This window comes from Cynoglossus semilaevis, chromosome 18 (assembly GCF_000523025.1).
Source record: "Cynoglossus semilaevis isolate Cse_v1.0 chromosome 18, Cse_v1.0, whole genome shotgun sequence".
In the NCBI taxonomy this organism is placed as follows: domain Eukaryota; kingdom Metazoa; phylum Chordata; class Actinopteri; order Pleuronectiformes; family Cynoglossidae; genus Cynoglossus; species Cynoglossus semilaevis.
Window position 1 is genome coordinate 2,443,441 of NC_024324.1, and position 13,052 is coordinate 2,456,492.

The window sequence follows — 13,052 nt, forward strand, 5'->3', positions numbered from 1 at the left end:
CATTCTATAAACAAATAAAACGTGCGACTTTAATTTCATTTTTTGCATTAAGATCATTTTAAAATCTGCACTGGTTAATATGCGTAAAATGTGATGTATAATATAAATACATATTAATAAATTAGAGTTAGTACAGAAAAATATTTTTTAAAGCTAAGCTAAACAGGTACAGCTTAACATAATATTTAAAAAGTCTTCTGTTTAAATGTATCTTTTTAAACTGTTGAACCGTTAAATTAATTTGGATGTACGTTCAATCATGGCACCGTTGCATCCCGGAGTGTGTTTGGTAATGTTAAGCATATGAGACGCGCCAGGCGGGGTTCATCACAAGGTGAGGAAAAAATACAAACAAATCGCTGCTGCTCAACATCAACGGCGGGGAATATCTTTTTTGTTATTTTTAAATATTTAAAACAGCTGTATCTTTTTGTTATTGCTTGTAATGGTAATGCTCGATTCCATTGGTTAACTATGAAGGTTGATACACTTTTTTATTTAAAGGGAGAGTGGAGCCGGAGTTGGGAGGAAAATAACGGTATTAGCTGAGTGTTAGCTTCACAGCAACAGGTCAGCTAACTGCTGCTCAGCTGCTGCCCCGTCATGGAGGACTCTTCGTCGTCCGCCGTGTTTTCTAAATACTCCTGGATTGATTTCGTCTTCTCCGTTATGGGGGTGTGTACTTTCCTCGTCGATTGGGGTTCGGACTTGTGGGTGGCAACCGAATTCTATCGCAGCGGTGACTTCCTGTGGTTCGCGGTGCTGGTCAGCCTTATGGTCTTGTCCTCTGTCGTGGTCCAGGTGTTCAGCTGGTTCTGGTTGAAGTATGACCGTGAGTTGCCGGGCTTCAGCGCTGCCCAAGCCACATCAGGGACCGTTATCTTCGGCGACAGAGCAAAGCTCTCTTGCCTGTTACATGTGCTGCAGCTGGGCTTCCTCTGCAGGTAAACCACAAACTGTGAAATCAGTTGACTTAAATATATAATAAGTATGCTTATTTGTTAAGTATTGGTGAGTATATTGATTTGTCATATATGTATGTGTCATATACAAATGGGATTTACAAGAAAAACTGTCATGTTAAGCAATTATAATGTGATAATAATGTTAAAAGTGTTTTATCTCAGGACATTTTTTCACCTGATGCCACTTCTCTCTAGTTACGAGTTTACTGTAAAAGAAGACACAAATGACAGCATGCCATTTCTGTCAGTGATGTAATCTGCTGTAAAAGTGTTCATGGAATGCACCTCAATTGTTTAACTTTTTAAAAAGTGTTAGAGATTTACTCAGGGTAATTTCCCAGCCCTCAGTGTTTCACATGACTGACGACCTGTCTTTTCACATGTGCAGACACATCTCTGCCATACGTCAAGGCTTCAGGGTCTGGTGGCGGAAAGAGGAAGGGTCAGAGTACGCCGTTTACTTGACACATGACCTCAGCATGCTGCGACTCATCGAGACGTTCTGTGAGAGCGCTCCTCAGCTGACGCTCATGATCTATGTCATGCTGTCCACCAACAAGGCCAGAAGTGTTCAGTGTGAGTTCCTTTTTTTCGTTTACTAAGTCCACTCAGCTAAATACAGCTGTTTTTCTCTGCGTGGGGCAAAAACAGCTGTGGCTAAGGTCATGGTGTGTCATGACCAACCACAGGTATTTCTTGAACTTGTTAACTTCCTCTTGGTTGCACACTAATAATTGAACTTATGCTTCCTCAGATGTGAGCATTGCTGCGTCGACCACCTCCATCGCCTGGATGGTGGTGGATTACCACCGCTCCTTGCGCTCCTTCCTTCCTGACAAAGCTAAGCAGGGCTGGGGCTCCTCTGTTATTTACTTTCTTTGGAATCTCTTGCTTATTGCGCCACGTGTGGCGGCCCTCGCCCTGTTTGCCTCTGTGCTGCCGGGTTACATCGCAATCCACTTTCTCCTGCTCTGGACTGTCTTTGTGTTCTGGGTGTGGCTACAGAGGACGAACTTCATGGACAGCACGGGTGGTGAGTGGCTCTACCGAGGCACCGTGGGCCTCATTTGGTACTTCAGCTGGTTTAATGTTGCAGAAGGTCGAACACGCGCCAGAAGCATCATCTACCATTCCTTCGTCACCATGGATGCAGTCATCCTGCTGGTCACGTGGTGGTCCTACAGAGACCCGGTGCAGACCCGATCGTACGACATGGCTCTGATCATCTGTCTTCCTCTCACCTACCTGCTGGGACTGCTCTTCAAATCCATTTACTACAGCTGCTTCCACCCCAAACTGTGGCGGCCCCCAGTGGTGGCTGCAGATTTGCCTGATGCCGAAGTGTCATTCAGAAACTTTTCCACCCAGGAGGGCACTTTGCCTGCCCAGCTTTTCAACAAACGAATGGCCAGCCAGGCTTCTGTGTTTTACTCCAAGCAGAAAGCTTTCAGAAGGACAGACCTCACAAACAGAACAGAATCCAATTTTTGATACCCAGACCTCACAAACAGAACAGAATCCAATCTTTGATGCAGAAATGGTCGGACCTGGTTTTGTAGATTGATTTGACTTGACTGTTGTTTACATGCTGTACAATTAATTAATTTTACCATGGCCACAGGTCATAGGACAATGGAGTTGCTTAAGATAACAATCAGTTAACGCAAATCTTGGAGAGCTCCCGAAACATAAACCTATCCTCCTTTGACTACCTCCAGTTCAAAGCCTTGGATTCAGTCTCTCATTGTTTCACTGCTGCTGGTGCTTGTTACTGTCATTGTGTTGACAGACAACAGGCAGTTACACATTAATAACACATGAAGAATGAGCATGTCCACCTACCTCTTAAATTTCAAACACAATAGCACAGTTGAACAGTTTTTTTATATATATACTGTATATAAATTTCTATTTTCAGTGTGTCTAATGGAAATGTTGTGTGTCCAGATTTAGTCAGACTAACTCTAAACACGACAGCGTCACACAGTGTGACCGTGGACTGATGTCCTACATCAGGCCTACACTACATGAGCTCAGGAATCTGATTTAATATAACAGACAAAAACATCTTAGATTTTGCCTTACTCAACTTTACAGCACACAAGTGAAGTCAAAGGAAAACACTCAGTGAGACAGAGGGGTTCATCAATTTGCTGGCACATGAAAGATGACACATATATACGATTGTGACATTCCTGTTGTCTCAAGCTGTAATTTTCAAAATTTCAATCAGATGAGCTGTGAGTTTAAGATCATCTCTGTTTTCACAATTTCCTATCTCGTCATACTAAACGTTCAGAGCAGCAGTTTGACATAGTTTAAATGAGTGTTGAAATGCGGATGTACCATCATTTGTATGTTGCCTAAGAACTCGTTTTTTACTACATTGACTCAGCTCATGTTTGTCTTTCTTTTTTTAATCACCTGTCCCTGAAGGCAGTTTGTCTGATGTTGAACTTGGATTCGATTTCAGATCTTCAGAAAACAGCAACACGTCTCTTTTTTTTCTCCCTCATTTGTTACATCCACACTACTGTACGTCACTCCTAGAAAAATCAACACAGTGTTCTCAGAACCCACAGAAATGTGGTTGACTTGCTGCTTCAGGTGATGATCCTGGTTATTACTCATTCATTCATTTGACTTCTGGTCTCATTAAAGCTTTAACTGTTCCAATCATCGGAGTTGACATGTGTTTGTGTGTCATTTTGATGAATGTTCTCCCTAAAACAGTGTGGTTTTTTTTATAGTGTAAATGCTTTATGTGTGTATTTCCCTTTAAGATTCCTGTCCAAGACAGAGTGGGCGTTCTCTCTTGTGGGAGGGGTTTACACTAAACTTTGACTCCGGCCACAGTTGCACCAGAGGGTGTTTCTCAAACTCGCAGGTTTTGACAGCACTTTATTACAGCATGTTCCTGGACTCAGACGGAATGAGGAGCAGTTGTTGAGGAAACTATGGCCGTGTTCCGCTACTCCCCCGTGGACTTCATCTTCACATGCCTGGGTCTGGTATTCCTGGTTCTTGACATAGCTCTGGACATTTTTGCAGTTGTGTCTTTCTACCAGGAGGAGGCCTACGTGATCCTTGGTGTCCTGGTGCTGGTTCTGGTGGGCTCGTCCATCCTGGTCCAGGTCTTCAGCTGGCTGTGGTACAGCTACGAGGAATTCAGTAGAAGCACAGTGGTTGAGAAGAGTCTCAGCCTGTGGCAGCTCGGGGTGGTCCACCTACTGCAGCTGGGAGCCTACGTCAGGTCAGAGGAAACACTAACAAACGTCACTCACTGACTAACATGACCAGACTGGTTTCATTTTTCGTTATGTGTCTATGGTTTCCTGGAAAATGTTCCGTAAATCATTGTTGAGCATCGGATAAAAGTTTTTAATGAGATTTTATCCTAACAACGATCCTTTAATCTGAAGCATCTGAAATGTCAACACACTCTGGGACTTTTGCTCTTTCGTGAAAGAAATTCAGTATCTCCCTAAAGTTTATTTTATTAAATCCACATCTGCATTTACACCGACTCTACCTCTGACTTTATTATTATTAATATTATTATTATGATCCCAGTTGCAGTACTAGTCCCATATGGTCTAGCGGTTAGGATTCCTGGTTTTCACCCAGGCGGCCCGGGTTCAACTCCTGGTATGGGAACTTTACGGCAGGCAGTGGTGGCCTAGTGGTAAAGGAAGCGGACTTCGGTCCGGAAGGCCCCAGGTTCGAATCCACCAACTGCCAGGTTACCACTGAGATGCACTGAGCATGGCATCGTCCTCAAGCACTGCTCCCCGGGCGCTGACCACGGCTGCCCACTGTTCACTTTGGTGATGGGTTAAATGCAGAGGTTAAATTTCGTTGCATGGTGTGCTGTGTCACAATGACAAATAAAGATAACTTTTAAAGTTTTATTTGGGCTGTGTCACAATGACAAATAAAGATAAGTTTGGTATTTGGTGAGTTCTGACTCATCAAGAGGTGTGTCCCCTGAACTTCTCTATTTTCTTTTTGTTTTTAACGCAGGAAAGACTTCCCCTTTGTGTTGTATGTGAATCAACTTCACAAACTTTAAATAATTTCTCTGTATTTTAGTAGTATTTTTTTATTTTGTATCTTCCACAGACACAAACAGTGTTCTCCAGTGTTCCTGTAAAGATCTTTCCCCTTCATTTGTGTTTATATTCTTATGCTGTTTCATATATTGACAGTTAGCCAGGTCAATAAGACCAGACCAGTTTGACTTTTGATAAAAGGAGATCAATGGTGATGTAGGGTGTATCTGTAAAGAAATATGGTTTTTATTGAAGATAACAATTTCAGTTGGTGAGGTTCACAGAGCATTTCACAGAGTTCTGACAAAGAAAGGATCGTTGGATTTGGCCAGAATTTGTCTGGAGTTCATTTTGTTTAAAAAGTTTAAAATTGTGATAAAAACATATCGCGAACAAAGAATTGTATTTTGTGTTGAGTGTAAAATACAAAACTGATTTGTCAGATTCAGGCATTTTCAGATCTGTGTGAGTAAAAAAAAAACTTAGTTCATATGTCTGAGCAGCTGGAGTGTTTTTCTGATGTAACAAACGACCTTTTCTCCTCAGACATGCAGGGGTCATGGAGATGTCTGTCCGCAGCTTCTTCACAAAGACCTCCAACCCCGAGGGTCTGGCTGTGTTTCTGGCCCACGACCTCAGCATGCTGCGCCTCATAGAGACCTTCTCCGAGAGCAGCCCTCAGCTCGTGCTCATGCTCACAATCATGCTGCAGCGGCTGGAGCTCCACCCAGTGGCAGGTGGCGGCAGACTACACAACTGTTACTAAGCAACATCCAACTCCATGACCCGCTGACCGTCATTCACTCTGCCTCTCCACAGTACTGAAGGCCTTGGGGTCGACCTCAGCCATCGCCTGCAGCGTGACCATGTACCACCGCTCCCTACGCTCCTTCCTGCCAGATAAAGCAAACCAGAAGGTGGCGTCGTCTTTGGTCTACTTCTCCTGGAACCTGTTCCTTATCTCGTCTCGCCTCGTGGCGTTGGCGCTCTTCGCCTCTGTGCTGCCTTGGTTCATCTTCGCTCACTTCCTCTGCTCTTGGCTTGTTTTGTTTTTCTGTGCCTGGAGATGCCAGACGTCCTTCATGGACAGCTCTGCTGGAGAATGGCTTTTCCGAGCCACCGTAGGCCTTATTTGGTACTTCAACTGGTTCAACGTGGTGGAGGGAAAATCGAGGAACAAGGCTCTGCTCTACCACGGGTACATGCTGCTAGATATTTGTCTGCTCTGTGGCCTGTGGTTCTGGAAGATGAGCACAGAAGCGTCCGACTTGAAGATACCACAGCTGAATGCTCTAACTGCAGTGTTGAGCGTTGTTGCTGTTTACATCCTTGGTCTGTTTTTGAAGACTGTATACTATAAATTCTGTCACCCAAACCTGACCAAAGAGGAGTTGAAAGATGCCACGTCTGACGAACGCCGACCTTCCTCTGAAGATGTGGTCGATTCCAAACAGGACTCCCAAGAATCAGATGATACGTATGAAGTCACACTCAGGTCTTTTGGCTTAGTCGTCCCTCCACCGTCACCCAAACGATGCAACAAAAGAATGAGGAAGTTGGCAGAGAGTTTCTACGCCTGACCTTCCATCACTGGACGTCTGACACAGGATGAGGTCAGAGAGGAACTGGGAGACTGGTGTTTAAATGTGAAGAAAAACAATAATGCGGTATCTTGGATGTTTAACATGGACAGTTTGACATTTCCTACTGTACAGTAACGTTATAAAAAAGTTGGTAAATTATCAGTAAGCTGGGGTGTTTTGGGTACATCTTAACCATCATGATCATGTTCAAAACATTGTTGTCTATATTGTTATAACAGAAAGATAAATATCAGCAGGTGGATGTCAGTGTTTACAGCTGGTTTTGTTGACTAATCCAAATGATGGAATTATTAATATGGAAAAATGTCAAGAAAATACAGGGAAATATTTATTACGTGGAGAGTTTCAGTCAAGTGGTTGTCTCATCCTGCCAACCCGTCTGACTGTTGGTCAGTCAGACTGCTGGTCGTAGACTGACTGACTGACTGACTGACTGACTGACTGACTGACTGTCCTGATCTCAGTCGTGCTGGTCAGACACAGGCCGGGCCAAACACATGTTTGCAGTTACATGGTTCTTTTTTTAAGTTCTTCTCACAGTGTGTTTAAATGACAGCAGGTGAACTGACTGTGCGTCAGAGCAACGGTTGGTGGTTGAACAGTTTGTTCGTTCTGCCTGCCACCACGTTAATGACTGTTTCTTAAGTGAATTCGCACAAGATATTTTCTATGTTAGAGATGAAATCAGCAGAACTAACAGTAGTTAAATGTGTGTCGTTTTAGCTGCCAACTCTGGAAGTGTTGTGTCGAGAATATATTTGTCTGTTTTAATTTATTATTTTTGCACAGAACAACAACTGGTCAGGGTCAGTGTTAATGGAGCGTCGCGTGTGTTTTAACCCCCACATGTGCCGCCCGTTAGGTTTCAGGATGACTTCTGAGAAGTGACTCAGCAGATGTTCAATTCCAACCGTTTCCATTTGTATTCCTGCACCAGTTTTTAAAAAATAAACTCTGACAGAGTCCTAAACTCTCTGTTCTGACTGAGAATGTCTGTGTTGAACTCCGTGTCAATGACTGTTTTTGATTTAAACCCTATTGATTCTGATTGTTAATAATTTCCTACTGTGTTTTGCAGAGCTGTTGCATCAGAGTGAAAATGTAAAACTCTGCTGGTTAAACTTTGATCTAAGATTTCCTCCGACCCACGAGGGCGTGGTTTTGTGGGAGGAGCCACAGAGTTTGTGCCTCATACAGTTTTACTTTTGCTTCACAGGAGTTCGGACAGCACTCACCATGGAGCAGGTGTGTGAGGACACACACACAGGCTTCAAATTCAACTTTTCCAAGTTGGACAGTGTCTTCGCCTGGTTGGGTCTGATTGTGTTTTTGGCTGACATCGTCTTAGACTTTGTTACACTGGTGTTTTTTTACCAGACGGGGGCGTACTGGAGATTTTCCATCCTGCTGATTTTAATCCTGGGCTCGTCCGTACTCGTCAACACCTACAGCTGGCTGTGGTATAAATACGACAAGTTTGAAAGGGAAATGGCGGTTGAGACGTGCCTGAGTCCACGGCTGTTCCACGTCGTCCATGTGTTCCAGCTGGGATTCTTTGTCAGGTCAGAACAAACTCTCCTACAGTTCTGTTCTTACTCAGCCTCTCAGACCGTCCACATTTCCTCTTTATCTCATCCTTGGCTCTAGTTTGACCAGTTTTTAGTTTAATTTTTATCCTACACACGTTTTTCATGCAGCCTCGACCTCACCCGTTTGAAACAAAAAGCTAAACTAGTTTTGAGATTGTGTTTTGGTGAAAAAAAAGTAAAAAAAAAAGGTGTAACAATGTTAACATGTGTATCATATATGTGTATGTACAGAATCATATCTGCTAAATATTGTATTAAATAATATTCTTTTACAATCATATTAATTGTGATTAATCACCAGAAAAAGAAATGTTAGTTTCCACCACGATTACTGACCATTACTGGTCTAACCCTGTGTCTGTGGCGACTTGGCGGTGTGTGTGTCTGTTTCTTTAGGCAGGCAGGCGTCCTGGAGGTGCCCGTACTCAAGTGTTGGAAGAAGAAGATGGAGAAGAAGAAAGAACTGGAGGGATACGCAGTGTACCGAAGCCACGACTTCTGCTTTCTGAAGCTCATCGAGGCGTTCTCAGAGAACAGCCCTCAGCTGCTGCTCATGCTCACCTCCGTGCTTCACCAACATCAGGCCCAGCTGATCCAAGGTGCCATGTCTTCAAAGTTGTGCTTTATGTGTCCGATGACAAAATAATATTTTTTGCGACTCTTCCAACATTTGCTGTGTCGTATGTTCGTTAACTGAGAACATGTAGCGCAGTTGAGGTTTTGCCAGAGTGTCCCCAAAACCACGGCTTGAAGCAAACGTCACAAATGTTAGTGTTAGTGTGACTCACACTGTGACATCTGCTCCTCCCCTGAAGGTATTGAAGTATGGAAGGCCCTGGCATCAGCCTGTGGCATCGCCCTCGGCGTGACCATGTACCACCGCTCCCTACGCTCCTTCCTGCCAGATAAAGCAAACCAGAAGGTGGCGTCGTCTTTGGTCTACTTCTCCTGGAACCTGTTCCTTATCTCGTCTCGCCTCGTGGCGTTGGCGCTCTTCGCCTCTGTGCTGCCTTGGTTCATCTTCGCTCACTTCCTCTGCTCTTGGCTTGTTTTGTTTTTCTGTGCCTGGAGATGCCAGACGTCCTTCATGGACAGCTCTGCTGGAGAATGGCTTTTCCGAGCCACCGTAGGCCTTATTTGGTACTTCAACTGGCTCAACGTGGCCAAGGGACGGACGAGGAACCGGACCCTGCTCTACCACGGGTACATGCTGCTAGATATTTGTCTGCTCTGCCGGTGGTTCTGGAAGATGAGCACAGAATCGAATCTGGAAAAAAGCATAGCTGTCAGTGTGGTTGTTGTTGTTTACGTCCTTGGGCTCATTTTGAAGGTCATATACTATAAATGTATTCACCCAACATTGAGCAAAGAGAAGGCGACCACTGAAGATGGAGGCGTGCTCTCTAAGGGGACCACGGCAGAGGAGCCAGAAGACACCGAGGTCACGTTCCGCAGCCTTCCAGGCCCACCAACACCCAGCGTCGAAGACAGGAGCAGAATGAGGAAGTTGGCTGAAATCTTCTACTCCTGAGTCTGGACCACGGTCACACTGCGGTTCATGAAGGTCAGTTCACTGATGGATTTTGGTTTAATTCTGTCCCCTCACCCTGAAGTGACCTACACGTGGCGTCACATGCAGCATCCGTGGGCACGCTTTCCTGTTGCCTCCTCACTTCCTGGGAGTTGATTCACCTTTGATAATCTGGTTCTTTCCACCAATCAGTGTCCACGTGCTTGTTTTCCTCCATCATTTCTGTTTCTGTTCTATTTGCCATGTCCTTCTTTGACATCTGTCCCGATTTGTTTTTGTCCTTAAGGTAGAAAACCATGACTACAGTCAGTAAGTACTGAACAACAACTGAACAACAACAACAGAACAACAACAGGAGGAGGCGTAGTTTCCATCCTGCTGATTCGTCCGTACTGGTCAACACCTACAGCTGGCTGTGGTACAGTTAGGACGACTTCGAAAGGAAAATGGCGGTTGAGACGTGCTTGAGTCCACGGCTGTTCCACGTCGTCCATGTGTTCCAGCTGGGACTCTTTGTCAGGTCAGAACAAACTCTCCTACAGTTCTGTTCTTACTCAGCCTCTCAGACCGTCCACATTTCCTCTTTATCTCATCCTTGGCTCTAGTTTGACCAGTTTTTAGTTTCATTTTCATCCATTTTTAACACACTTGTTTGTCATGCAGCCTCGCCCTTGGTTTTCCACACTCTCTGTTGTCCCTCACCAGGTGAAACATAAAGCTAAACTAGTTTTGAGATTGTGTTTTGATGAAAAAAAAGTAATATATATATATGTGTATGTACAGAATCATATCTGCTAAATATTGTATTAAATAATATTCTATTATAATGTTATTAATTGTGATTAAACACCAGAAACTGTCATGACTGTCATGATTAATCATCATCAGAAAAACCACTGCTGTGGTTGTTCATGTTGTTGTTGTTGTTCATGTTGTTGTTGTTGTTCATGTTCTTGGGCTCATTTTAAAGGTCATGTACTACTGTATTCATTCTGTCACCCAACCTTGACCAAAAAGACAGAGAGCACTTATAAACAGAGAGAGTGGATTTCTTTACAACAGTAGCAGGAGAAGTGTTGACACTTTCCTCAAACTCCTGGTCCGGGGACCACTTCTGTCCCACAAACTCCCCACATCTGGCCCTTCACTAAATTTGATTATTTGTTTGTTTTTTTTTTTTGCCCTGGTACGAATGCTAGAACAGAGTCTCCAGAGACAAACGACGAGACACAGACTCGAGTCTGAAAGTTTAAAATTTATTTACATTTTACTGCGCGTCTCCAGTCAACAGGCAAACCTTCGGGGACTGCGTCGAGGTCCCAAACGGATACAGACAGAAAAGAAAGCGAAGCTCGCAGTTGATTGGATCACATTTCTGACTCACAGGTCCTTGAATGACAGCAAAGTAAAAGTCAAGAACGAAAGAGAGGTTTAGCGAGTTTAAATGTTGCACGTTTGAGATGGAGTAAAAAGAAACGAGTCGTTTGACCACGTGAGCGGTCACTACAGCTGAAGGTCACTGTACGTCAGATGCACTCGTTTTTATTCTTCCCTAAATACCATGTATTCCAGTTCAGGATTGTCGGAGCGATGCAAATTTTCACAGCAACTGTAAGAGAAAAAAAACCAACACAACGGCTCCTTTTCAAAAGGAGAAATAAACATTTGTCGATGCCGAGTGAAATGGTGTAAAAAGAAAAAAACAAAACAAAACTGGCTTAAATACAGTGCAGACAGAAGAAAAAGTCTAACTTAAACGGACTACAAGAAGATAACACTTTGGAGATAACATAACGATGCAGTGATTAATGCATGAACACAGATTATATGACGGACAGACGAGGCTTAAAGGCACAATATAAATATGAACCGTCTCTCAAACACAAAACACACAACAGAAATACACATTCGTCACGGTCAAGCTGCATCTTATAGGTCACTAAAAAAAAATATATATATATATCTTCAGGCTCAGTATGGTTCAGTCATTGAATTCTGGCCCCGCCCACTTCCCGTTCCGTTCACTGCACTTACAACACACAGCCAACAGAGGTCTCCCTTGTAACAGGGTTCATAAGTAGAAATGCATTGCACGGTCATCAGTCTCCTCCTTCACTGATTCTTAAGGTTAGGGTGGGTTTTTTTTTATTTTTTCCAAATTAACTGGCCTTTGTTTTTGACTGAGATGGAACAGTTTTAAAAGCTGAAACAGAAACAGATTATGTTTACAATAAATATTTAAATTTGAAATGTGTGGATGATTCGTTGGCTCCTTCGTTATTGGCTGCTTTGTCTACAACAAAAAAAAACTTAATTTGGATTGTGAATCAAATCTGAATTTTTTAAAATCTTTGGTGTGAGCAAAAATGTTTTAATTAATACCATTCTTTGGACCAAGTAAAAAAAAAAAAATTTTGTTTAACTGCAGCGCCCCCTTTTGTAGCTAATTGTAGAGCCTCCCTCTCTTTAACACATTCTGAATAAACTGCTATTTTTATTGAACAAAAAAAAAAAGAAATCAGTGCAATTTTCCCACTGTTCCAAATGTAGTTGTAGTTCCAACCTGATGATGAGACGGAACAGACTAGAATTAAATTGTTTAAAACAAACCCTCAATATATTGTTTTGCCAATAGTGTAAACTTAGTGAGTAAAGTATAGTAACAGAACAGCTCTCTAACAGAGCTGGACTCTGGTTTCTGATTTATGACGACTCAAAAAGAACTCTTTAGATCAGACCCACACCAAACACAGGAAGAAGTTTGCATAATACAATGACGTGTGTGTGTGTGTGTCATCCGCAGCATGTGTGTAAACCTGGGATTCTGATTCACGGACCACAGGTCAGGTGTTGGGGGTGGGTGAAGCACAGTGACGCGGTCGGGGCAGCTGACCCTGTGGATACAATGACGTTCAATCCATCCAGAACCACGTGTGAAAAAAAAAAAAAAAATCTGCTTTCCAGTCTGTGACTGAGTGAACAACAACCCAGACTGAGCTTTTCATGTTTGACTTCGGTTCAGAACAAAGATGTCCACTAGGGGGCGAGGTTCAGAGGAGCACACAAAGACAGAGGGAGGAGATCAGTGCCAGTCTCAGCCGTGGTGAGATTAGCTGCCGTGGAGAGGGAGCGCTGAGGTGAGGGACCTTCGCTCAGTCCGTCCCCCACCGTCCTGGTCTCGTCTCCGGAGTCCGTCTCAGTACATTTACCGTCACACAGTCACACGTCGTCTGAAACATTCTTCAACTGATTGATGCTTTTTGTCTACAGGATGTGAGGGATTGTTTGTTTGTTTGTTTGTTTGTTTTAAA

The 13,052-nt window shown here is 43.5% G+C and overlaps 4 protein-coding genes and 1 non-coding gene across 5 annotated transcripts in view; 4 read left to right on the plus strand and 1 right to left on the minus strand.

Moving 5' to 3' along the window:
* The first annotated feature begins 160 nt into the window (after window positions 1-160).
* Window positions 161-3,644, plus strand: xkr8.3 (XK related 8, tandem duplicate 3). Its single transcript, XM_025065244.1, has 5 exons — window positions 161-334; window positions 505-944; window positions 1,354-1,541; window positions 1,720-2,421; window positions 2,461-3,644. The coding sequence occupies exons 2-5, from the start codon at window positions 604-606 to the stop codon at window positions 2,493-2,495; spliced, it is 1,266 nt and encodes a 421-aa protein (XP_024921012.1). The 5' UTR covers window positions 161-334; window positions 505-603; the 3' UTR covers window positions 2,496-3,644.
* A 150-nt stretch (window positions 3,645-3,794) lies between these two features.
* On the plus strand, window positions 3,795-7,609 carry LOC103393946 (XK-related protein 8-like). The gene is made up of 3 exons (XM_008331070.3): window positions 3,795-4,218; window positions 5,564-5,754; window positions 5,837-7,609. Exons 1-3 carry the CDS (start codon window positions 3,923-3,925, stop codon window positions 6,595-6,597), a joined length of 1,248 nt encoding a protein of 415 aa, XP_008329292.1. The 5' UTR covers window positions 3,795-3,922; the 3' UTR covers window positions 6,598-7,609.
* trnae-uuc (transfer RNA glutamic acid (anticodon UUC)) lies at window positions 4,551-4,622 on the plus strand. The gene has a single exon. It is a non-coding gene; the product is annotated as a tRNA-Glu (tRNA).
* Window positions 7,610-7,720: 111 nt separating the features above from the next.
* LOC112488532 (XK-related protein 8-like) lies at window positions 7,721-11,691 on the plus strand. The gene is made up of 4 exons (XM_025065245.1): window positions 7,721-8,183; window positions 8,607-8,809; window positions 9,026-9,774; window positions 10,028-11,691. Exons 1-3 carry the CDS (start codon window positions 7,858-7,860, stop codon window positions 9,739-9,741), a joined length of 1,245 nt encoding a protein of 414 aa, XP_024921013.1. The 5' UTR covers window positions 7,721-7,857; the 3' UTR covers window positions 9,742-9,774; window positions 10,028-11,691.
* A 961-nt stretch (window positions 11,692-12,652) lies between these two features.
* eya3 (EYA transcriptional coactivator and phosphatase 3) overlaps window positions 12,653-13,052 on the minus strand; it is a 9,623-nt gene continuing 9,223 nt past the window's right edge. The window contains exon 20 of the mRNA XM_008331068.3: window positions 12,653-13,048. The gene's annotated coding sequence lies outside the window, so the exon portion shown is untranslated. The remainder of the gene's footprint in view (window positions 13,049-13,052) is intronic.